At 45.1% G+C, this 27,218-nt stretch overlaps 1 protein-coding gene across 1 annotated transcript in view; it reads right to left on the bottom strand.

Annotated features, from left to right (window-relative positions):
- The window catches only part of LOC142588737 (uncharacterized), an 83,411-nt gene that overhangs the window by 13,631 nt on the left and 42,562 nt on the right, over nt 1-27,218 (bottom strand). Inside the window, exons 4-6 of the mRNA XM_075700554.1 lie at nt 26,744-26,795; nt 14,937-15,037; nt 5,037-5,122 (exon numbers count right to left, since the gene is read on the bottom strand). Of these exons, the coding sequence (XP_075556669.1) occupies nt 5,037-5,122; nt 14,937-15,037; nt 26,744-26,795 (239 nt within the window). The remainder of the gene's footprint in view (nt 1-5,036; nt 5,123-14,936; nt 15,038-26,743; nt 26,796-27,218) is intronic.

Raw genomic sequence — 27,218 nt, forward strand, 5'->3', positions numbered from 1 at the left:
AATTATTTGGTGCTTTCGTTGCTTCAGTATTGTCATCTTGTATTGGGTAAAACATGTATTACTAATAGTTTAAATACCTTTACAACAGAAGAATGCTATAAGATGCATTGCAAGTTTACCTTATAATGAGCACACTAAATAGTTGTCTCTACAATATAATATTTCTCCTGCACATGAACTATATGATAATAAATTATACAATACATACATAATTGACATTGCATACCTACGTGCAAATAAAAGGATAGTCCACACGAGAAAGAAAGAATAATGGTTTGTACCAACCCCACGAGCTAACTACTATAAAGAATCTTTATCCTATACCTTCCCGTATTTATTAAATAAGTTGCATCAAGAATTGTTTGACCCGTTCTGTTACTCAAACAATGACATCAGACTTTTCTAATCGACAATGTCTAAATGATAAGTGAAGCAGTATGAGCCTGGGAGGGCATAAAGAAGCGCAGGAAGCTTGGTACAGGGTAAGAGGAGAATGAGCTTAGAATAAAGGGAAACAAGATGGACGCCAGTGCCACAGCAATGATTTACGTCTATTGTGTTTTTTAATTAGGAACGCTACATTATTTTGGCGCAGCTGACAACTGACTCCAACCTGTAGGTGACATTTTTCTTTGAGGAGACCTCCGCAGAGAATATAATATTTTTGAGATACCAGGCTCAAGATAAAGCAGCGGGGAAACTGCCTCGCGAACTCAATTCGTCATAGCTAGTGAACCTGGTTTCAGAGCAGGCATCCATGAGCACAGTTGAACTACGTGGTAAGGGTGCTGTGAAAGCAAACTTGTGTCTGGCGATCTTCAACGAATTAGTTCTTCAACTGGTGCGTCCAAAGGAATCTGGATCACGGCCTTCGACGGAAGAGGTGAGCCTCGTTTTGAATGCTCTTCAGCTACTACAAGAACAGATTGCGCAACCAAACCAACTGGTGACATCGCTTATCAGGTATCTAAACAATGAGAAGGCGGTAACTAAATTTGTTGAACCCGATGCGTTCGACAGCATGTCTTCAAGTCCAGAAGGTTGGATTGAATTCTATGAATATGCCGCAGGTATGAACAACTGGCACTCTAATAAGGACAAGATTACTAACCTGCGTAGTTACTTAGGAGGTGTTCTACGGAAGTGCTACAATCTGCACATTATTGAAGAAGCTGGCAATTCTTGAAACCAGTGGAAGGAAAAATCCTTGACGACATTCTGAAGCAACGCTGTGCGAAGACGGGACGCTGCCCTTGATTTTAAATTCAAGCAGGGCTCCCTCGTCGAGTGTTTCCTTGAAAAACGCCGCCTTTTAAAGCTGGCCGAGTCTATGCTTCCTTCTGCTGTAGTAGCACTAATATTGTGCGGACTGCACGCGGAAGTCCTGAAACAAGTGGAAGTGCGATCGACTAAACCTATGGACGGGCTCCTGGAGTGCTGTCAGGAGGTACCATTGATTTCAGAACAAGATATACACGCTGACTCATACTGTCGCTTCAGACAGACCGACGCGGATTGGCCAAGCCGTAAAAAGCGAGAACCGAGCCCCCTTAAAGGCAGCAGAGAGAAGTCGGATTGGCGCGCTCCCCGAAGTCGGGTAAATAACCTCAACAATGACCCTGTCCCCCTACGTTCGGACGCTGAAGTGTTTCCTACGAAACAAACTAATAAACAAGGGTGATCAGTCCGACCCAATGACCACAAATGAGAGCCAATAGCTTTAGAAGAGATATTGTCGCGCGCCTTGCCCCGTTCGGCGATTTCTATTTCCTGCTTTACTTTAGTAGAATCAAAAATTGAAATAGGTTTTCAGTACTCCTTGATTACGCATAACTCATTGCATCTCTAAAGAATAAAACATTTTCTTTTTTTGTATTATGTAAAAAAGTTTCACTAGGATTGGTTATACTCCGCAGAATTCTTATTTTCCTGCTTTATGACACGCATGTGACCCATTGTTCATTAGTTCTGAGTGTTGACTGAACTCAAGTGGTGTCCTGAATCTATCACAGATTCCCTTTTAGTTGAATAATCAATGTGAGCTAAATCTATATAATTGTTCTCTTCTCTACCCTGCTTTTTCATTTATTAATTTTTTTTCCTGACAGGCTTACGAAGATGCATAGGGTGAGGGGGCACGAAGTAAAATTTTTAACAAAATACAAGTGGTAAAAAGATATCGACACATACAAGGAATCAAATATTGGCACAAAACGAAGAAATTTATGTTATACAGGAACTATACAGATGGTAAACAAGAGAAATCACCATATTAGCATTGCATAAAAACAGTAACAAGTTACATAACATAAGAGTATTAACAGCAAGAAGCATCCCATAAAGCAGAAAGTTGCATTGCTTCGTGATATTATACATTATGAGCGATTTAGATTGAGCTAGTGCACAATAATGGCACATAAGTACATACCAAAATGTACCAAAAAGTGAGGACAGCTGGGGAAAAAAGCAGCATTTCATCAGTTACGCTTTCCTGCATTGCGTAACGCTAAAAAATACCGCGCATGAGATAATCAGTGATGTGATCATGGTCAGAACATTCTCGTGCGCTTGAAGCATTGATTTAATATTGCAAATAGATGCGTGCACATATTTTGAAAAATTTTCATGCTATCTTTTAATAAATTCCTTGTCATTCCCCCGTCTGCGTCATTGAGCCTGCGCGTGTCTTCCAGATGCCTTCTAAACTGATAGGACGCTAGACGTAGAGCTTCTATTCCTTATTCGCCACTAAATTGAAGCGAAAGTTATCTGGTTACCCTGGCTGCTGTGTAGCTCTTAATAAAGTTTTTCTGCTCTTTTCGCTATTTCGTCGATAGTGGTGATAACTTTGCCACGCATACTTTTCACTGTTTACGTCTCGTTCCATCCAATGCCCAGTTTTGTTCATGCCAATTAAATCCTTCATTTCTTTACCGTTGCCAATAGGGTTTAGATGTAATAATTCTGGAAATCATGGATTCTCCCAACGCAGGTCATTTTTGCAGCTCGGATGAATAAACTAGATTTTTGTGGTTGAGATTTTATTATCTGCGTTTTCTTAATTAAACTAGTTTCTGCGGGAGATCTTGCCTGTTTGTTGTTGTTCCCGACTTCCATCCTAAGGAGTGGCCCCGGAAAGAAAAAAAAAGCTAGTTACGATGTCGTATGTTGTCGGTAGCTTATGTAGGCTTGTCTTATGTAGAGCGCGACAATAGAGGGCCCAAAACAAAGAAGACAGGACGACATTTCCCCTCCAATCTTCTTCGGCCGCCTCGACGTGTTCTTTCACTTTAGGGAAGATGACGCCTAACCAATCTGCCCAAATTTCAGTTCTCATAACTTGCTTTGTTTCTAAGGCCACATCTTTGTGTGCGAGCACTAACCTGACCTTAGTTGCCTTTTACTCTGAAGACGTCAAGGTTTGGGCCCTCTTGACTGATTGTGCTTTCATTTTTTTGTCAAATCAATGTCGATTTTTCAACCTAATATTGTGATCACAGGAGTTGACACCTACCTTATACTGCGACATCATGCACAAAGTTGAGGTCATGGCGGAATGTGAAGTTGTTAAATTTTTGTTTACACGTTAGATCTTTTCCAGCTGATTTTTGGTGCTGCTGTTGTTCAGCTATGTGCCCACCACACCGTCGCGCATAGAGCGCTTCGTGCAGCTCACAAGAGCAGCAGTGTGAGACGTCTGGTTTATGCGGAACAGAAGAGCATTCATTCTGTGTCTTTGCTGCGGAGCCGCAGTCGCCAACTTGTTACCCAGGCGTGTTCTCAGAACACCATCCGACAGTGGTCAGCGCAACGCTTAACATTCGTGTCGACTTGAATGCTACGCTTCGCGGCAGTTATATTTTAATGCCCCGTATGTTTGTTTGCTGCGCGTTGCAATAACAAGGGGCACCACGTTTACAAAAGAAGCACGCGCGCCCGAGCAGATAATCATTCTGTTTTTCATGCGTGCGTTCAATTATTAGCCGTAAAGGAGTCTCCATACATCCACCCAAATCCAGTCTACTACGCAACGTCAAACCTTGATAAATATTTTATCGGTGGTAATGGACTATCGCTGCGGTAGCACGTAATTTTCCATCAAGCTGCTTGCGCAGAGCGTGCAGTCATGCATAATTTACTTCCAAGCTATACATTTGGGCCCGTAGTATGCTTGAGTATTTCATTATAATAATTACAGGTAATGGATAAACGTCATAATTAACATAGTAGCCAATACGAGCAATACAAATCTATCATGGTAAAAATGAATGACTTTCTACTGACTTCGTGCGTCCCCATGCCTTCCATAGCGAAACGTAACGATGACGCTACACCAACTAATCGCTTTTCAAGCTCTGCTTTCTTTCATATAGAGTAGTTTCATATTCATAATATAGATCTCTACGACTTTTTATACGCTTAAGAGCAGCGAGCTGCAAAATGTTTGGAGAATTCATCGCATTTCATCGTATTCATCCTACGCATTTCATCGAATTCATCGTACTTAGATTAGAAGGCTATGTAAGGTGTTTTCGCGATTCTTTTCGAAGAATGTCTACCTATGTCATGAATAATATATATATATATATATATATATATATATATATATATATATATATATATATATATATAATATATATGTGTGTGTGTTTGTGTGTGTGTGTGTATGAGTTACTTGCTTTTATTAAATTAAATTGGCATCATTTCTTTTATCCCTATGTCACAGTAGACTAAATTTCCTTGAGGCTCGAGCTGAAATGAGTATATCCTTCATACTTGAAAGTCTTAGAAAAATGGCAGCAGGTGCTGATAAAATAGAGGACAAATAGGTTTTCTAAAGGAGCCGAAGGGAAGACATTCCGTACAAATTTCTTCTGTCTACTCCTCGCTCTATTGTGATTCGCGTCCTTCCAACATAGTAAGAATGTCTGCTTCCGTGATTTCTCATATCAAGTGTTTTCCTCTATCGGACATATTCATATCTCGTTGACTGCTAGCCAATATCGAATGTAGTTATTGTAGAAGGCGCTACTTACTCTCCGCTGCCAGAGCCGTATCTCAAACTAAAAATTCCGTATGATCCGACGCCGAGGGGAACGGTGTGAAGAAGAAATTCTTCTCCCTAAAGAAAATATGAAAACAAAGAAAACGAGGGCCTACAGTCACACAAGTGTCTCATGCAAGAAGTGTTCGTAGTAGAAGTGTCCAGGTAATGCTGACGGCGGAAATATTACAATCGAAGGCGGTTCTCCCATGAGAAAAATACTTATGAAAAAAGTCGTGCGTTCAGCACCAGATGTTCAAGGACTGCTGCGATTTATTTCGGTGATGTAAAGCCCCAGGCACAGTAGACCAAAAAGAAAACACGCCGCGCCGCCGGCTGTGAAACGATATAGTTGCAGAGAGTGAGGCTGGACTAGTTTTGAAGTAATGGAAGCTCGCCGTCAAATTGATTATGAAGAACTACTGAGGAATATGGAAGAAAGTAAATGAGCTGGGAGAGTGTGGAGGTATTTGTGCAGGAAAAACATTGATTCACAGAAGAGGAAAAGAACTAGGAAGCTTACCAGCAAGTACGCGGCCTGTAGGGTGAGCAAGAGAGCAGCAAAAAAAGCGAAGTGGAAAGTCAGAGAGGCTGAAACAATCTCATCGTTGGCGGCAATGGAAAAGAAACCTGCCATGAGTAACTACTCGAGAGGAAAAAACGAAATCAGGAAAGAAACAGTTAATGATACTTGAAAGGGAAGCTCATTACTTTTCGAAGACAGATCGGGACGCTTTAGAACACGCACCTATGAAGGGAGACATAAGAAGGAAGAAGAAGCATGTGCTTGCTGCGGTATAGCTAGGGAAACAATGGAGCATGTTTTATTAGAATGTGAAGATGTCTGCTCAGCGGTCGATTTAGGCACCACTGGCCTCTCTGAAGGCATTGGGTTCAATGAGAGCACTGCAAAAGTATACATGTCCGCAATTGAGATTAGTAAGAGGGGATTGGAAGATTGGTGGAAGAAAAGTAAGGAAACGACAAAAAAAAACGGAGACGTACAAAAGCAAAGTTCGCAGTAGGGGATCAGAAAATTTGGTTGTGGAAGTTCCTAGGCTTTCCTTCTTTTCTTGTTTAACCTAGGTAGGACATTAGGCAGTATAATAGCAACAGCTTGCTGGCGCAACCGACTGCCCTGTTCCAAAGTGGACAGTCATAGCATACATACATACATCCGATCATGCAGGAGTGTGGCATCCCCGATTGGCGGGGTACTTCCGCGACAGTCACGTGAAAGCATGAAAATCTCGCCTCCGATTTTTTACTCTGCGCATAGGAGTGAGATGCCGTGCGCTATGTCCTTTGTCTGCAGACAGATCGGTGCTAGCTTTAGATTTTTCCGCATTCGTTTCTAACACGAGTCATGGGAGATCATGGTGACGACGTCGTTGTCACCGTTATTTTAATCATTAGCGTGCGGTTCCCTTTTATTTGCGACATCACCGCATTCCAAAGACAAAGAAAATCAGGTACTGGGGGTCGCTTTCTCGTCCTTGAGTCCAAGGTGCGTCTTGTCGTAGAGTGTCGGCTATAGTGCACTACCTCCGAAACCTTTTTCGTCGGGACAATTCGGTTAAGATTTCTACTTCTAAATACGATCGAAAATCATAAAGACCAAAAGAAGCTCGAATGAAACCAAACAAAAAGCAGATGAAACATGTGTGAACAAGGCGTGAGGCTAGAGGACAAAAGTATGAAACGAGTCGTCCGGCTGAAACTAGACAAGAGTGTCGATCAAGCGATGACGGAAGGTCCCGGTGACAGCGCCTTCCCGCGCGCACGTCAATGATGACGTCATTGATGGGACTGGTCTCATTGGTGTCCCTTTTCACGGCACGCGGAATGACGCCAGAAAAAGTTTTGAGGACACTGAAGCATCGCCTTTAAGAGTGGAAATATAACAGCACTCCAAGGCCTCTGACTGCTTTTTACGCATCCAGGTAAGTGCAGCTTACGTAATCGTAAAGTTCACCGGGAAACCCTGGTGGCGAACGCTATGCAGGAAGGCGATCCCTCTGACAGTAAAGCGGCCGTTTCCGTGGGCTGCGATGTGGCGGAGGCGAACGCCATCTGGAGGTGTTGCACGCCGCTTTAGGGCGTTTGAGATTCGCGCGTGCCGGCTCGTGCAAATCTCGGAGGCCCTGGGCGCTTTATGATTGATAGAAACGCTGGAAAGGGGGGTTTGTGTTTTTGGAGTTTCCGCACGAAATAATTATTTTTCATCCATATTGAAATTGCATTCCGACGCTATCTTGTCTATAGGTTGTGTGTAAATGACACTTTACGATTTGTCTGGCCTATCTTATTTCGGGAAATTCAATTATTACAGTAAATTTCTTGCGCTACAAGGAGAGGCTCCGTGTCTGGGTGCGCGTGTTTGGAAATGATATTTGCCGAAACGACGGTCGACGCCAGATTTTCTGCGACACAGGCCCTCAGCTGCTTCGCGCAAAGGTTGCTCCAGGACCGAACCATCCCGTGGCGCGAAAAGGATGCCGGGAAGCAGCTTTCTCGGTGCGCGTTTGGCCACCGGGGCTTCGCAGCATGCGTTTTTCTTTTGCTAGCGTAGTCGGGGCATTGCGCCTACATTGTTTCAATAAATGTATTTAAATGTGCTTCAGTGAATTGTTGTTGTTATTAAGGAGACAGACAACCACTCAGGACATGAAACGAGATAACCCCGCTGATTGAATGATTCCCTATTGAAGTGGATAAAACGAGCCATATTTTTCTCATTAGACAGGTTTTTATATTTTCATTCATCACTAAAAATCGCAAAAGATGAATTTTGGCGCCACACACGGCAAAGACATGATGCTGAATAAGAAGTTCACCCCATGACCTTCTACTAGTGTGCGCAGTTAATCGTCTAATTATTAGTATTGAAATGCAGTAAACTTTCTTTTATTAAATTTTTTTCCTCACTTACAATGTGCCCATAAGCCTTCGTTTGTACTGAGCAAATATGTGGCGCTGCATCGGCCCTTATATTTGATGAGTCAGCTTGGCTCGTCCATCGACAAAACGCCGACGGGGCCCAGCCAGCCATGACGTAGGCGTGTACTTGGAAAAAAAAACGCGGTACGAATATAAGAAATATGTGTACAACAACGAGAACTTGTTGAACCAGCTTTCTCATTTTTGAAGTTGTTGAAACAGCCCGAATGCAGGTGGTTAACCGCTTGCACTTACTCCCTTGAAGATAGATAGAAGGGTGGCTTTTAGAATTTGGGAGGTGGGCTATGAACATCGCTCACACTTCTCAGCGTTGCCGGAAGAGGGACGGTTACATTTTTATAGGCTGCTGAAATCGAAAAAGTATGCTTACTAAATATTCACGCATGTTTGGAAGTAACCGCGGCAGATGTACACACTACCGGCAGGAAGCTTTGCGTTGCGCACTGAACAACTAAATCCTGAAATCGGTTGTCAGTCTCCTGATGTTCGATGCAAATATACGCCTACTATATCCGTGAATTTTGGAAGGTCGTTGTTGGCTCCACAAGCGCTCTTGACCACTCAACCTGTTTACTAAAGATTATGTGGCACTTGTGGCCCACGAGCCATAACAAACGATCACTGAAGCATCCACCAAGAGGCTCTCATCAATAAGGAAAAATGGAATGCTGTTGTAACGACACACAACATTTGTGGCTACAATAAATATTATGTGGTGCGAGGAATTAAGAGCACACTCATGGTGCAATTACTAATGTTCACAAATGTTATTCTATGCACAACACCAGAGGCCCTGTTGGGGTAATTAGTTCTAAAGAGAACCCTTTGCTATTTACCCCACATCGACTCACTCGCCACTACTGGCGCTTGTGCGACAACACCCAATAGATCATAGGTTTTACACATCATAAGTTTAACACAGGGACTCAGTAAGCTGCAATAAAACAAGTCGTCGACTAAATTACTCATATATCTGCACCTCGAAAGTATGGACATGGAATAGAGCAGCGCGCCACGAATCTTGGCTACGAAGTACAGGGTATTGTAATGTGTTATTACGTAGCGCGGAGCCATCAACCAAGGGGAAGAGAAACACACAGTAAAAAATACAAGAAATAGAAACAATATAGATAACAGTGATTGACAAATCCAAGAGATAATTCAGTAAAGGAAATTAGTACAACACACATGGCAGTGACTCTCTTTTGAGGCCTTGGTTGCCTGCATGAGTACAGAAACCCATCAGAAGTAATATTCGCAACAAGATGACATGTTCGCGCGCTGAGAAACTCTAGAGACCACAAAGCACATCGTAGCGGGGTGCCAAAGTACTAAGCTAACAAGAACTCTTGGGAACATTGACTTTCTAGAAGCGCAGCAATTCAAAGCGAGTGCAACCCGTAAGTGGTCAGCGGTCGATATAGCAGGAGAAAGAGTATTGGCGGTAAAAAAATTGCCGTACAACCCATTTCGTAATGACTGTCGCTGGTATTGCGCTGGCAGTAAATCATTATAGCGACACAACGTATTGCCACCGTCTAAACGAGTTATGTATAAGGTACGTACTGGGGGGCAGCGGAACTCCTATTTGGCACTTCCGTAAGATCTCTCCGCGCCATCTATTGCTGCCGCCACGAAGTCTGCGTGTGGCCTCCGAAGTGAATGGCGTGCCACTGCATGCGAACACTGGGAAACGCTTCATGCCACAACAGGGCTTTGTCACGTACCTTTCTGGACACGCTGCGCCATCCTGTGGCATCACTGAGAAGTCCACTCGTTACGTCTGAGACGACAACCATGGCATGCCGGTGCTTGCGAAAGCTTAGAATCGTTCCCTGCCTTAAGCGCACTTAGTGGTCCATATTCCGTGACTCAAGTTGGCGAGAGGTTCATGGAAGAGCGGCCCATACCCAGCATAATATTGGCACTGCTAGCTGAAACATTGGCGTTAGAGGTGTTCATTAAAAAACCGTAGCTACGCAACCCATTTGGGGCGCTGCCTTCTAATGAGTCAATTTGCTGTCCTCGCGGCATCTTTGTGACGTTACATTGATTCCGTTCAGCATCGGATAAATTCAAGTGAGTTTATTAGCGCTCAAGACTGCATGCCATCATCTCATACACAGGCGGCGATGCCTTCATCGCCCCTATGGTGCCTGCGACAGTTTCAAGTGAATTTTGCTATTCTCGGAATTGCAACGGCCAATCATCCATTCACGGCTCTGAAACAACTGACGCTCCTATTACTGCACCAGACGTATCATGACCGCGTTCATCGTTCCAGCTCAGCAGGTTACAATCATATTCAAATTGTAACACATGACTGCATCTAGGTCGGCAGAACTTGCAGCTCTCCATGCCGCTAGGACGTAAGTCACCGATAAGCCGACTGAGAAATGGGTGGTATTTTGTGACTATAAAGCTCTTCACAGCATCAAGTCGGCATTACATCACAGAACTTGCGAGAAGATGGCATCAGACATCAAAGAAGTACACAACCATGCTCTGGAAACAGGGCACAGAATATTTTTCATTGCATTCCTGCTAACTGTGGCAAGGTCGGCAACACCCTTGCTGACAGAGCTGTCCGCTCTGCCCATGACCGCACACAGACGCGTCAATACTTTTGGCGAGGTCGCACGCTGCCAGGAAACTTTGCCTCCTTGCACGCAGATTGTCGCAACATTTCAGGAGTTCAGGTGTCTTCAATTGCCGATTGCCTAAACTAGACACCATGCCGCGCCTTCTGCTGCCCTCTATCCTTTCCCGTGGCGAAACAACTTTGCTATGCCGCTCGTGGGTGGGAGTGGCGTTCACGAATGCCTACTTCTGTCATATCGGAAGGGTCGAGAGCCCGATGTGCGACTCCTGTAGGTGCGAGAAAACCATCGAGCACCTATTGCGCGCCTGCCCTCGCTACGACGTACAACACTTCTCTATGAGGACAACTTTAGAAAGATTGTACTCAAGACCGCTTTCCTAGTCAAAGATACTCGGACCGTGGCCACAACAGTCACTGGCACGAAATGGATTTCTACACTAGTACACTACTAGGCAGGAGATCGACAAATCAGGGTCAAATACAGGCATAAGCGACTGCGTAGTCGCTGGAGGAACAGAGGTTTTAATGACGAGATAGAAGGTGACGGACCAATAGACAAAATTCTGACAGCGAAATAGACACACATGAAAATGAGTTAGTTCAAGCACGTTAGCTGACAATTTGTATCAGACCTTTTTGGAAGGGGATGTCAATAGAAGTCGTATTCAGCACCCTTGTCAGGGGGCATCGTACACAGCCACAAGTGTGAGTATATAGGCTACGTTTGCAAGAATTCTGGGGTGCGCAGCTGTTAAGGAGGTGCTGTTTGAGCTGCTCAAGAGCAGTCACCTTGCGGGCTGCGCCACGCCAAGTTACCAGCTCTTATTGTGAGAAGACTTTCCGACAAGGTTACCAACAGGCAAGACATCACTACCACTTTAACTACACGTGCCATGTCAGTCAAACTACCACATTTCAAAGCAAATAAGAGCTTCTTTGGCACTCTTTCTTACCGCTTTTTTTCTTCTTCGGTGGCGGTACTTTTTTCGCCGATGCAATGACTGCCTTTCGAAAGAATACCCTTTTGCGGCGCGATATCAACAAAACTAACATGCTCTTTGGGAAGCAAATGCTGTCGCTGCGAGAAAGACTTTTGGCGTCTCTAGTAGCTGGCGCAGTGCCGTCTTTTGTCTTGCCGGCTAACAACTTCGTTTCGCGCAATGCCCACACGATATGCAGATCCACATGATACACGATATGCATATGAGGCATGTTGTAGTCAGGGATTACAGGAAAAATGTTCACCCCATGGAAATCCCTAACGTGCGCGCAACGCACCACGCCCGGGCTTTCTTGTACTTTTCCCCCACGGAAATCCGGCCGCTGCTGTCTGGATTTCCTCCCGAGAGCTCCTGCGTAGCAGCGAAAAGCACTAGTGGCTAAGCCAACGGCGAAGGTCTAAGCTAGGTGAGCAGAGACGAAAAATTTTGTGTGACAAAAAAAGCACGATGCATAACGAGGTGAATAAAAAGTCTCATGTCTGATTCCCTTGATTTCATGTGTTCTTTCCTGCTGTTTCTTAGTGCAGCTAAGCTCCTACAGATTGAGAATTTTCGCCTAGAAGAAAACGTTTTAATTGCATTGATAAATATTGCCCGAGAGGTAAAATCCTCCAAAAGGCTCTCATCCCTTTGACACCGCGAGTGAGATTTGTAGACTCGTTTAAAGAAAGCTATAGTGGGCATCTAGCAACAAACTATACCTTTAGATTAGCATGTTATCGCGCTGAATGAAATCCGACATAACGGATGAACTGTCTCGCATCCTGTTGGAGCCTGTAAAGCAGTAGGTGCCGCAGAGGTAGTGAATTCAATTTAAGCCCTTAAATTAATTTAGCCTTACGAGTTCCTTGGTATGTTCACCATTATTTGAAGCCTCATGCAATAGCGCTGTTTTTTGAGTCAGACGTGGTTACTCGCAGACGTTTTTATGGCTAGATGGCAGCACGTGACCGTCGTAATCGCAATTTCTCTTGTTTGAAAATCCTGTTTGGACGTATGAGTTCTTATAGGGTCTCTTGCATTATGGTTACAACAGCCTGGAAATTGTTAATATGTGATGCAAAGAAAACCCAGAGTATGAAACTGAAACCCATAAATGCATCTTCCTGGAAGATTTTGGAAATATTTCTTGCAAAGTAAGATATGGAACTTCGCTATTTCTTTAACGTTTACAATTTCGCAAAAAGTCGGACAACACCAAACAAACTCCCACCTCTATTTGCTCCAGAAATATTTACCCACTTTAAGGATGAATACTTCTTACAAAGCTAAAAAAAGATACCTGTGACAAGATTGACATTTTTAGGATACTTCAAGCATGTTCTACTGGCCGTCTATCTACCAACTAAAAGCAGCTCTAAATCCTTTTCACCCGCCGTGGTTGCTCAGTGGCTATGGTGTTGGGCTGCTGGGCACGAGGTCGCGGGATCGAATCCCGGCCACGGCGGCCGCATTTCGATGGGGGCGAAATGCGAAAACGCCCGTGTGCCTAGATTTAGGTGCACGTCAAAGAACCCCAGGTGGTCAAAATTTCCGGAGTCCTCCACTACGGCGTGCCTCATAATCAGAAAGTGGTTTTGGCACGTAAAACCCCAAATATTATATTATTATTATTATAAATCCTTTTCCGCCAACTTGGGTCACTGGGTAGTCTATCGTGTGATGAACAGAGATGCGGGCTTTGTTCTGAGTGACTCCAATTACAAACCAATCGTCGCTCCTACTTTTCTCAACGGACATGTGCCACAGAGCACCGGCCATCCTCTACAGGCTCAAACAATACTTTAGAAGCTTATCGGCTGCTGCACGGAACTGAAAGGGCGTCGTATACGCTAAGCAGTCTTGTTGAGCACACATTTGTACACACGACGTTAGTGGACTTCGCTGGGACGCGTGGTCCAGCGCGTTCAATAGGAAGCGAGAGCCAGGATCCCCGCTGCATACCACGCTAGTTGCTTGACACACTTCGGCCTCGGCAATATGGCGCGTCACTGGACGGTCTCCTGGCTATTCGCAATAACGTCCACATTCATCCTGAGGAGGCTTTCGCCTGATTATTTTCGTAAGTTATTAGTATAGTTTAGAAATGGCGACAATATAAACTAAACTAATCGAGTGTTTCTCTTATGTATCCCTTTTTGCACATACCATATCATGTTTTTATTTATTCTGGCGTGAGCTAGTTTCTGGCACGTTCCCTGACGAAAAACACGAACAGCTTTTATGCCGTGAATGCTGCCTGCTCTGGCGTTAAGCGTTATTTTGTTATCCCTCGCGTTTGCTTTGGCCGGTTCACGCAGTGGTTCTTTGAACGAAGCTTTCTTTATCGTCATCTGCAAAATTTCGCCTGTCTGCACTGTCGTCTCTCTTGTCAAGTAGAAGCCGTCCGTACTCCAGCCAGCATACTGACACTATGAAAAATGCGACAGCGTTCGCGAAGTCTTGGACGATTCGCCAGCGGACACAAGTCGGCGTACAACTTACAGCATTTTTGGCACTTAGCCGAGCTCGGAATATTCGCACAGCGTCAGCAACAATTACAGCCGCCCACTAGGACGACTCCGGTCCTTAATCACTCTGAATCTCGCGAAGGTAATGTTGTCACTGAAAGTCATCGCTCCACCAGGATACTGACCCTGAATTCAATTTACGCTACCTTCGTTTCACCAAGTACCCGCAGCATGAACAATGACGGTTGCGGAGGCATTCCTTGCGGAAATGCTTCGCGTGCCCCATTTCCCGCACTGCCTGGAATCACCATCCAGTACTCGACTTTTTGAGAACATCGTGTTCCCTATATCAGATGCCACTACAGCGTTGAAGAGGAGGATCGGTAATCTCGATTAGCGAAAGTTACGTACTGGAAAAAGCTGAATATCTGCGTGGAAATTAGAACGGGAAAGGCGCGCCATTTCGCGCAAAAAGAATATACGAATAATTTTAAACAGCAGTTATAGGACAAGGGCCTCATTATTAAGCTTCTCCTTCGGAACACATTTTCTTTTTTTTGTTTGCGGGCAGCCATCCCTGATGCTATGTCCGGCCACAAGTTTCGCTGAAATTTTAATTTAGGAACAGTTACGTCAAGAAGTTACTGTAAATTCGGGTCCAAAGTAATTTTGGGGGGCGGGGCTGTTAGTGTTACCCTCTATTGTTGTCTGTCAGCAGTGTTTTGGGCAATCTTTGACAGCGCACACTCCGAACATAATGAATGCAGGCGCTTGCATGGTTTAAAATTCTAGTCAATTAGGCAAAGGTTTCGAATTATCTGCACCCGAATTTTCCAGGCACAAAATTGGCAACATGCAGTGAGGAATTTCATACTTACGAGGCCACTCGATGGGAATGCCGTTCCCAGATCATCGTATACATGGATTGAAGTAATAATATTCATAGATGGAGTAATCTTGTAATGCCATTTTGTTATAGCTGAAAAAAAACGATTCATCATGAGACGTTACAATGTTTTATAGAAAAAACATTACTTGCCTAATTGAGCAATTCTGCAGCCGAAAGGAAACTTCAAGTAGAAAACGAGGGCGCACTTGTTGAGGCAGAGAAAATATTTGTTTTCCTTGCCCCGTTTGACACTCGTCACTACATTGTTTGCGAAGCAGCTTTATTTTGAATATTGGAGTGCGGTTATAGATAAATTGTGTTCATTCGAAGATGCAAACATAGATCTGCACAAGTAGGTAAGTCGGATATGTCTGAAACCGACAGTATGTCTGTCGTATAAAATAGAAAACTTGATTCACGCCTTTATTTTGACTCAATACCCATTTTACTCAATACCCAAGGCAGCTTTGAGTTCTAGGGTGACCGCGATTGAGATACCAGATACCGCAAGTTGTGTGAATTGGTTTGTATTCATATTTAAGAAACTAACAAGCAGTGCCAAAAAACGTAGACAAATGGAAGAGAAAACTGACCCGAAGGCAAGCAGCGAATGCGCGGATTGTTTTCACTCTAGTTTGTCTGCGTCTTTCGGTGCAACTTGGTACTTTCTTAAACAGGTGTGAAGTTTAAATGCGTGTCTTTATTGCGCCTATCATTGACGGCGGACCACACGTAATTATCATAAACTCTAGCAGCGAAGTGTTTGCATATATCGGTGCCTATTGCAGCAGCGCGCTCTAACCTTCGCCTGCACGAGAAGCAGACAAGCACGAAGTTCCCTGGATATCGAGTGGTTGCATGCAAACACCCAGTTGATGTAATTTGGAAGTTGGCGGCACCGACTCTTGCACATATGGATTCGTGCGCGAAATACTTGGCAAAGAAAGCCTTCGCGAGCGTCTCATATACCCGCTTTTTCCAGTACCTAGCAGTGGAAAACGAGCCCGTTTTTTTTTTATATTAGATTGAACTGGGGACAGTTGCGCTTCTTAGGATTCATTGGAACACGGTCACAGACGCTGAAACAGAGATGGGTCCCACTGAGTGAGGTGTTGATTGCAATGCTGTGATGCGGGGGCAATGAAAGCATTCCTGCTACGGGCTTGGAATTGCGCTGGGTCTCTCTGGGGTTCGAAAGCGCGTACTGGAAACTACGCGAGTTTTTGTGTTTACCGCTCCGGTTACAGTACGTAAGGAGTAGGCCCTTTACAACAATGAAATATTTATATAGTTTTTACTGGGGCAGACTAGATTCCTGTCCTAATTAACGCGATGGTTTGAAGTTACAGATGTCTATTCCGTGTCTCAGAGAGAGAGAGAGAGAGAGACAAAGGAAAGGGGAAGGAAGGGAGGTTAACCAGAGGGAGAGATCCGGTTTGCTACCCTATGCTGGGGAGAGAGAGGAGGGGGAGGTAAAGTGATAACAAAGTAGAGATAAAGAAAGTAGCTCAGATATACAATCCCAGTGGGTCACTGTCGCCGCATACTGCCACCCCACAGCACAGTGTCGCAGCTTGTAATAATGGCGTGCGACCTGCTCCTTTTGTGCATGCATTCTGATAACACTCGAGATAGCTTTTGTTTCCAATATTTTCCTTTCCATTGTTTGCTCACCTATGTTTTTATCCACATACGGAAATGCAGAAAACGCGTCAATTCCTTTGCAGTTTTTTTTTTCGTTTTCTTTATTCGTGCGCTGCCAACGCGTGCTTATTGCGTAGCGGAAGTGCATGTTTAATTTCGTGCACGTAAAGTGCGCATTTTCTGTGTGTATCCGTGACGTCTTCCTTTAATGGTTTTATGTTTGCTTAGAAGTCATGACGCCACCAATGACCGCAAGGCGTCCCAATGTTGTTTAGTTTACCCGAAATAAACAAACCTAGCAGTCGTTCTCACGCGTTCGAAGCGACACCAGGAATGCTGCCGATGATTAATATAATCGCACCAATAAAATGCTGAGGTAATTTCGGGGCTTCTTCTTTACGAAGCTAAAGAAAACTGATATTACAAGGCTTGTGAAGTTCAAATACGCAAACTTTAGCCTGCACCATGCCCGTTGGCAGAGTCTGTTCCTTTCCACTGGAGGTTAGATGAAGAGTACCGGCTGACTCCCTATACACGAGACCATCTCCGCTTGTGTGCGCGAATAAAGAAATTTAAAAAAGTAAAATCACTATTCAATTCAATTTTGACATCAGTGTTCTCATATAAACCGTCTTCATTTTCACGTCTACTGTGTCCGCACAAACCGATGTCAAAGCTCATGTTCCTTGTTTTGAGCATAGGTACGTGGGCTTTTGCCGCAGGCTGCCAGCCAAACTCAGTGAAGCTTATATGACATATTGATGACTGCACAGACATGTAGCTTGAAATGTACTGCCGAACTAAGATGATGTTACATTTCACTGACACGTAAAAGCAGTAACAACTATCCCAAGCTGTAGTAATTTGTCATACGGTGCCCAAGGTCAGGAGCTCATGCAGGATTTGTTTTCGAAGTTAAAGTACCAGTCGTAACATAAAATGAATGATGTGGCTCATTGCGGTGCAATTTTTATGAGGGCATTTTTTTCTCGCTGATAGAGGCATACGCTTTAGTGGCAGGAAAAAAGGCGCGCTAACGATGCCTCTGTGAGACATGTAAGGCACCTATGGAGACCGCGTCTTGGTAACAATGCGGTAAATGTTTACCTGTTGGCACCTTCCAGTGTCGAGAGGAGTCGCTAGTTTCTATGTCGCTATTGGACGCTTTCAGGAGCAGCCAGATATTTAAATATATTTTTAACCTCCTCACATTTAAACTGCGCATTGTTTTCCGAGAACTCTGCTCATATAAGCAGTCAGGGAAGAAACTCGCTTGGGGTAGTGTTAAATTAATGAGGTTCTCATCTGTGGAAAATAGTATCCAGTACTTGTGGTTGTTATCGTAAAGTAACAACTTTGATTTGGCTGTATTCATGGGCTCGATACGGTGACTCAGTAGCCATCGTTCAAAAAAAAAATATCACAGTTCCGCCCGAAAGCCATGCGCCGATTGTGATAGCAAATTAGTAGACAGCTGTATGAACTAAGGATACTTGTTTATAGACAGTATAAACTTGTAAACATTCGCTTACTAACTAAATTAACAATGATAGAATATGTAAGCGTGACTCAACGAAGACATAGACAGAAACACACGCAGAGACAGCGCTGTCTTTCGGGGTCCGCTTCTTTCTACGTCTTTGTTCAGTCGCGCTTGCCCTTTGTGTTATGAATTCAAACCAACTAGCCCGTTAACCTGTTTCAACCAAATTAACTAGCACGTGTCATGCGCGCACAGCTAAACATATACGCATTTCGCTGCCTGGCAGCCGAAACTGTATGTGAAAACGCAGGAATTAGGAATCGCAGCAGAAGCCGCGAGCCAATTGACCTCCGTGCATCGGTCGCTTCATAGCGAACGAAACGTTGAAAGCACCGCGCATACGAAGCAACCTGCACTACGTGGACTCAACAAACATGGCATATTGCTTTTAAGATGAGCCCCGCGCGGGCGCGCACTTTAGCCACGCTGCCGACCGCTTCCAAGAAACACGAGTGCCGGCAACGCGCCCCTACCGCGTCCGCCAAAGGCGTCTGCCGCGACTTCCACGACTCGCGTGCCCAACGTCATTGTAGAAAATGATAGTGATCAACAGAATGGAAAGACGCTTGATTCTACAACCTGTGAGGGAGACGCCGCAATATCTCCACTCTGTACGGAGATGCGGGCGAGGAAGACATCGAGACACCCTGGCCAAAGCCACCTAGGTGGCTTTTCCCTGGCAGCGGCCGGAGAAGAACGCCCCTCCTCCCTTGCCTGACTCCCCTTGCCTCGCGCGCCACAGGAGAAGGAACGCATCCGGGCCGCATTCCTCGCTCGCGCACGCAACATTAAACTGCGATCGGCGCCTCCTCCACGAGACGTTCATTTGAGAGATAGCCAGTCGTTTGTGCGCAGGCGCGAGTAAGAGCGGGCACGAGGGAGAAAACCTGGGGGCTTTTGCTTCTTGAATATATGACTGCCTAGGCACTACGAGGAGGTTTCTTAGTGCATATTGTATGCGTTTGGCCCGCTAGACATGCAGCCATTGCGGAGTGCGGTCGGGTTTCTACTCCCCCGCTGGCTGCCTGTGCGATGAGCCAGTGGGTGTGGGCCCCCCATTTGGTGATCGTTGTGTCTGAAGGGGCAAGGTTCTGACTGGTGTTGTATAAGTCGCGGGCGGGTTTTTAACGCGACAGCGTTAAGGGAGCTCGTGTCGCAGAAAAGCCGGTGTCGGCGGCGTTGGCCGTGAGCGAAAAATCCAGGAAGGGAATTGATAAATAAAAACAACTTGCAAGATGGGCAGGGTGGGAATCGAACCAGGGTCTCCGGAGTGTGAGACGGAGACGCCACCACTCAGCCATGAGTTCAATAGTTAAAAGCGGGACAAAAGCGCCTCTAGTGAATGCGGTGTTGCCTTAGAAACGTGCCGTAGAAAGTTATACTGCGGTGTATATCGGTAATTATGAGCATGTAAATTACAGAAGTCGTAGTTAAAGGCGTAGTGAAGTACGTTTCCGCTACATTTCTTTTGCGCTTGCCGCACACGCAGAGTCCTCTTGCGGCAAACACAGAAGACCCCCTCCTCGCAATGTACAGCACTGCCCCGCCAGGTGGCGCGCCACTCGCGGTCTTCTCGCGGCCGTGCGGGAACCGGTGCGGAGGCGCGTTGCGGCCCGGCTGTCCATGCCGATCACGACGTTTCGCTCGCGTAGATCGTTTCTACCTCCGAGACATCGAGTTCTTTGGTTCGTTCTGCTTGCTCAGGCACATGTTTCGTTGACGCGCCCAACGCTGCATTGTTCGACACTCATCGTGTGACTGTTGGGTGCAAAGTCTGATGCGGGGCGCCTCGTAAGTGATCGCTGCGTCGTAGCGCATGGTCTTACATACCTTGGCGGGTCTACGGGAACGCTATCGCGTTCCACTCTCGGCGAAGCTTAATCGTCCTCCATTTTTTTTCGTCGCGAGGGAAGATTGAATATTTTACAAGCACTGCTCTAGGAGGGCACACACAACCAGCAAACGGAGGCGTCAGGAGAGCACCTGAGGTTATAGTAAAGCAGACGGTGCAGGATTTCAGGACACCCATGGGGTTGCGGGGTGATTAAAGCTGGAAGCAGGGCGACCGGTCGGTTGAGGCCGCGGAGGCCGAAGCGTGCGAGGGTGTGTTCGCATAAAATATCGGCTATCCGCGATAGCGGACAGCCGATCTGTTACATCCCTGGCATGCGCAGGTCTCGGCGAGCCTCAACCCATGAACCACTCCGGGTTATGGCTTTGGTGTCCCGCTTTGGTGTCCCGCTTTGGTGTCCTGGAGGCTACAAAATAATGCGAAATAATGACACGTAGTTAGAATTAGTAAAAACATGATTGAATAAATATAGTTAGGTTTAGCCGCCAACTTGTGACGCCAAGTCCAGCACTACCGCGCGCCGCGACTTCTGCAACACCAGTGAGAACTTCGCGTCTGAAGGTACGTGGGACAGACTTTCTCGCGCCTGCAGCGCTCGTGCTGGGTCAGTCATCGTCACCGCGGAATTCAGTCACTTGCGTTCAACCGCGGTTGCTAAGGCGCTCTGGCTTCTAGATCTTCAATATATGCGGCCCGCGCTCTACTACGGTCGCTGCTGCTCCCACAGAAACACCTCTGATGTTATTTACATCGCCGTAAGGCGAATTCAAGGAAGCGAAAAAGCTGACCCTCTTGCACGCCGGGCACCGACATGTCTTTCAAAAGTAAGAGAGTCAAAGGCTTTTCAGAACCCGAAGAACGCAATCCGCATTCGCTTTCGGACCATCCACCAGACTCTACACCCAGCCTGTGTGGCCTATGGACTTACTCGGGGAGAAGCAACGTTGTTGTACCGCATCCTAACACGCTCTCCGCGTACACCCCTGCTTGGTTATTCAAGACAGGCCGATGCCCATAGCCATTCTGTACCTTCTTTGGTGATATCACCGACATGGAACATTTCATTTGGATATGCTAGCAGTTCGATACAGAGAGGAAAGCTATGGTCGACAGCCTGCAAAAAAATACCCTTTCGCGGACTACTTTTGAAAACGTCGTTTTTGCCGGCGGGCCTGCGGCAATCAGGAAGACGGCGCAACGACTTCTGATTGCCTTCATTCGAGACACGGGGCTCTTCGAAATCTGGTGACACACACTGTGACGCGTCGCTCAGGCGGAACAAATGCCGGCAATGTATGCCAGGCTAATTCCGCCTTCTTGAACACCCTCACCACCATCAGATGGTAGCGTAAGAAGGCAGTGATAGAAGCAGATGAAGCATACTCAGAACTGCCGTCCGACTGATGGAGATGAAACATGCAAGACAGCTTTTCCTAGCGATGCGTTAGCATATATTCACCTTTTTTGCAGGTATATGCGCTTTTCGTAACTGGTGAGAACGAAGTTCTTCCCCCCATTATTAACTAGGACAACCAGTTGTGAATGGTTGAACATAAGAAAGGCATCGGCTCGAGTAAAAGGCATTGCTACGAGATCACGACCCAGAAGACACCCGATTCTAACCGGTTCTTTGACTGGTAGAGATAGGAAATATGATATGAAACCGTAAAAAATATTAAAAATAGAACTTTCTCACCCCTGAAAATTTAGAAACGGTGAGAAAATGGGTTAGGTTTTCTTAGCCACCGCAACTGAAAATAATATTACATTAGTGTGTGTGGAAAGAGATGGATCTAAACGTTTTGCAAAGGTATAACCATTGTAATTTAATACCAAGTTTCTTTCCCTAGGAGGTTCGTGGTAGATTCAGGAGTACTTCTCTAGACCCAAAGAAATCTGCGCACTTTTGTACTATTGGGGATGGGAGGCTTGTGCACTGTCCTAAAATTGTGAAACGTTAGTTTTTAAAATTGTTGAGGACACGTGTTTTTCCACGAGCAAAATACATGATCCCTTATGGCAATACATGAATAAACAAGCTGCTGCCGATAGTATTCTTTGAAAGCTTCCTTTCTCAATTCTGATAGAAAACAAAATTTATTACATCAGTTAAGACAACGCCACTGTTATTTTTTTTCGTAATACCTTTCCGACCCTCCGTACCGCTAATTAAAAGCGACGTCTTCAATTGCCAACTTTTCTACATGGGCCGTTTTGATGCATTATCTGTTTTCATAAAAACCTAGATTCAGCCTTTCGTTCATTGTCAAAGGAGTTTAGTCCGTCCTTCAAAAAACGTTATTTATTGCTGTACGGAAGGCTCTAAAAATCTGAGATGTTTTGTCAAGCCAGTGAGGAGAACGTTGGCAGCATCGCCACGTGGATGTAGAATTTGCGTCGTTTCTGCTTCACCCAAGCATCATCACGCCAAAGAGAGGCTGAAATATTATTCAATGAAGCAAAATGATTTGTCGAAAACGAGTCTTTAAAATTTTTGCTCTTGATGAACGTCGGTTCAGTGGTGCAGATAGACAGTGCGACAATTTAAAGGGAGAGGGCCCAAACCCTTTCGTCGAGATTAAGAATCAATGGAAAGAAGGGAATTCTGTGAGGAATTATCGCAGTGATTGTGCTCAGTAAAATTGCGTGCCACTTGGTATGCACACTGGGTATGTGTCATTTGGATTTCGTTTCCTTTGAATCTTGTACGTTGTCATTACAAATATTCTGTTTTAATTTTCACCAATATAAAGACTACAGCCCATATTATCAACATAACCATTCGCTACACAAAATTTACAGCTTTCACGAAAGCATCCTCGACAAATATTGATTATCCACCGTGGTGGCTTAGTGGCTGTGGTGTTGCGCTGCTAAGCACAAGGCCACGGGATGGAATCCCGGCAGCGGCGGCCTAATTTTGAGTGGGGCAAAACGCAAACACGCCCATGTCCCGCGCATTGGGGGCAGGTGAAAGATCCCCGGCTGGTACCCCCCCCCCCCCTAGAGCGTTCCTCATAACAAAAACGTGGTATTGGCACGTAAAATTCAAGTATTCATTCATATATTAGGATTCCTTCGCCTTATGAAGACGTGAATTCCATTTGAGTAAACCGAATGCGTTTACAGCGAAGCTGTTTCTGCGGACCCTGTGCCGTCGTTGTCGGACTTCGCCAAAAACGGGCCACGTCACCTAGCTGAGAGGAAAAGAAGAGCTCAACAGGGAAAAAGTGGTTGTAGTGACCCCTTCCTCTATTTGAGAATTTTCTATCTTACACGTGAATCTGATACGGTTGTCACACGGTGCATTTTAGGCGATGCAGCCGGACCGACACCGAATTTATTAACGATTGATTCCGCCCAGCCGTGAAAGAAAAAAAGTTTTATGCAAGCGGTTTCCGCTGATCAATGTCGAGCTATTCAAAGGTGATACTAAGACTGCGTGGCTGCCGGCAGCAAGAAGTGCCGGCCTTATCGTCAATCGTCAAACCAAGCCAACCTGTCGTCAAAACGATTGCAGCGCCAGCATCGATTGCAGCGCCCGCATCTCCTGTGGTAGGCCTTGCGCCCGGTATACGGAGCTCTGGATTAGTGGTTCTGCTATTTCGTCCCAGCTACAACTATGGGAAGAGCAGGAGTAGTGGGTACTCCTGAGGAAGAAGGTGCCTACTGCCAGCGTCAGCGAGAGTTGGTTTCTAAACGGGCTCTTCGTCGTAAGGTCGACCCCGAATTGCCCGCCAGAGAGGCTGAGGTTTGACGGCAGCGCTCGTAAAGCGAGGCCACCACGCGAAGCGCTCGAAAGCGAAAATGAGATGAAAGAATCGCGAAACAAAAGATTGACAAAATGCACTGCTTGCGAAGTTTAGCTTACGCTGTGTAACACTCAGTGTGGCTCTTCACGGCCTTGAAGGGGCAGTGTTTTTTTTAGAATAGCACAGTAAGCAACCCGAAGCTGCTCTTTTATAGATAGCAGCTGCTGAAAAAAAATGTTTCCAAAGCTACAATGGCGTACAAAGGTACAACCTTTCCGTTCACTTGCGTGCACATTGTGGCAGGTTCAAGGAGTACTCAGCCAACGACACGAATTTTCTGTATTCCAATTTAGCGGTTTTTATGTAGCTGCCTACTGCACAGCTACGGTACGACGCTTCAGTTGGTCAACATTACGACAAAAATTGTGCACGTTAACGGCCGAGGAAGAATGTGGACGAAATACAACGCGTCTATGGATGTGAAAAGTGAGTCTGTTTTTCTCACCCAAACTGGAAGTTGCGTACATGAAGCATTAATAAAAACTAAATCGCATGCAAATCAAGCCGTGACGTTGTCGAAAGCTGCCATATTTCCCGATCAAACAAATTTTGCATGCGTCTGGTGGGGGTACGCAGGGAAAACCACACGAGCTGCGGTCTTGTATGGTGCAGAATTGAATTGACGTCACGGTCATAGGGCGTGTACATGCAAGTGGCCTTTGGTACCGTGAGAACAGTAGAAGTAGTTTCAGTAACTTAAGCACTTTGCATTTTCATACTGGAAGCCGCGCTGCACTTCGCACTTGTTTTCAACTTATTGCATTAAAGCGTAACCTAATATTTGCTGTGTACTAGATCTGATGCCTTTATTTTTCACGCTTTCTATGGAATGATCACAAAAGACTGGAAAAACGATTGCATCTCTCAAAATTTCTTGCTTTTTAGGAACCCTAAATTCTCCATCGCTGACCCAAGTTACCAGGCTGACCGATGCCAAGACTGGTGTCACCATCTTCCGTGCGCACTGGCGTTTCTATTGAATAATTCATTCGCTACTATTATTATGCAGGGCGACTATGGGATAGCAAAGGCAAGTGCTAAAGTTTGCTGTACTCAATGTAGTGAATGTACTCCATGTAGCCCCCACCCTACACTTGCAGAAATACGAACGGTGATGGCTGCTGTGTTGGCTCCAGCGGCAGCAGATGACGCAAAGGCCCACCTTCCACCGGAGCGTCTCTCGTTGAAAAGGAAAGGAGTCGAGACATTTTAAAGCGCACGCCTCCCACTCAGTAGTTGCGCATGAAGATCATAACTATCAGTGATGGTGTAAGACCATACTGCAGCGCAGAAGATGCCCTGTTTTGCACAGTTGCATTAGACAATTGCACAATTGCACAATTGCAAGCATTAAAGCTTATATTTCGCATATACCTATGATTTCAAGAATCATTCCATCTTTCCGCGTCCCAAAGAATTCACGTGTCCTCTCCGTTTGACGCAACTTATTTGCAGTAGCAATTGCAATAATTTGTGTAATACTTATACGAATAGAGCTTGAAGCAAAAGGTATCTTTGAAGTCAGTAATAATTCTATTATATTGTGGAGCTATATCTCAATTGTTTATCCTCGTGTGCGCCGATTTCGTTTGGGTAGCAAAACATTTCGGCTGTGTACAAATCTGCATTCTGCATTGTTTCTTCATTCGAAAGCAGTAGCGAAACAGGCAGTGACTCACCGGGCTGATGCACCCCTTATCCCTGAAAGGTTTCTGTTAAAAATTGCCTCCTGCAGCTGCCTCTCAAATATTTACCTAGCGCGACACTCCCAAGTCCTCTCATGCGATAGGTGAAACGGCTAAATTTTAACCCCAAACTCGCCCAGGAAGACGTTGTCCTTGACGAAAGGAAACTGGCCAGGAAGACGTATTTGACAAAAGGAAACTAAAGGTGCAATTCCCTTCCAGTTTTTTTATAACGATATGGCCTGGTTCGGGTGTGCTGTAAAAATTAAGATTTCTTTATGGCAACGCTATAACGCCCTTCCTATAGCGCCTTCGGGCAATGCGGCCTAAGCTCTGAATGAAGAAAAAGAAAGAAAAAGCCGGGTAACAGACGATGCTGGTGTTCGAGGGAGCTTTGTGCACTATAGCACACTGCCGCTGATTCCCCAGCGTCGCGGCTATTAATGAACTGAATTGCTGTGCGGTCTATTCTCCCGCGATACTACAATTGTCAAGGGGGTGCACTATAGCTGTACGTGCACATAAATGTTGGTTGATGATGTAAAGCTTTGAAGAAGGACAATGTGGCCTTGACGTTAAGCTGGCTCCAGAATGAATCGCATAGTATTGATTGCTGCAATGCGTGGAATTATCAGTTTTGACTTATTCGCAAGGTCTGAATTCTTTTGTGTGCGCGTGTGTGCGCGCGTTTGTATGCATGTTTATTGTAAATGATGCTCACGCGAAGTTGCTGACAGTATTTCTGTGCGAAAAAGGAAAAAAAAAACAGATCAGTTTGGACTAATGTTTAGAGCAAACGACTATTGTGTTTGGAGATTGCGGCTTGACCCCATCACTCAACGTTTTCTTAGGTCCGAAGAGAGCAAACACTTCAAAATATCTACGTATGTACGTACGTACGTACGTACCTATCCAGGTACCTACCTGCCCACACACACACGCATTCACCGACCCACACACCCACCTAACTAACTGCCTACCAACCTGCCTGCCTACCTACTTACCTGCTTACCTATCTAACTAGGTTCCGCAAAGTGCCTGGTATTCGGCGAACACTCCTTGGCAATTAAACTTTTACAGCAAGTACAACACGTAAAACTGGAATTACTAAATTGCACGCTTACTTATCGATATGTGAGCGTCGAGTAACCCCAAAGACATATAACCAGCTTGATTCTGACAGCAGTCAAATGTAGGAATTTTAAGCCACCTCTTTATAAGTATTGGTCTTAATTAATTCCGCAGAAAAAAAGTACTCACTGCTTATAGATGACATACTATGCGTTTTGCCTTTAAAGTTATCATAAAGTCCCTGTAAGCAAAGAGGAAAGACGTGAAAAGAAACACATAGTCAGCACGGCATCGTGTCTCAGAAACATCTGTTTATGTTCACTCTCCCTGTAGGTTTCTAACCATGTCCCTGTTTGGAGTAATATTAAAATGACCATATGAGATCTTTAATCTAAATTATATATATATATATTTATTTATTAGAGATATATACATATATATAATGTATATATATTTACATTAGAGATCTCATATTTTCATTTTAATGATACTGAAAACAGGGACATGGTTAGAAACCTGCATTGCAAGACAGCTGTTAAGCCTGAACGGTTTATTTCGCAGCTCGCGCGCTGAAGAAGATGACGCTGGCCATGATGATGAATATACACAGATGAATAGGATGAAAAGGTAATGCAATGCTCACACAATTACCCTCTCGCGTGGA

Source organism: Dermacentor variabilis, chromosome 7 (assembly GCF_050947875.1).
Source record: "Dermacentor variabilis isolate Ectoservices chromosome 7, ASM5094787v1, whole genome shotgun sequence".
Classification (NCBI taxonomy): Eukaryota; Metazoa; Arthropoda; class Arachnida; order Ixodida; family Ixodidae; genus Dermacentor; species Dermacentor variabilis.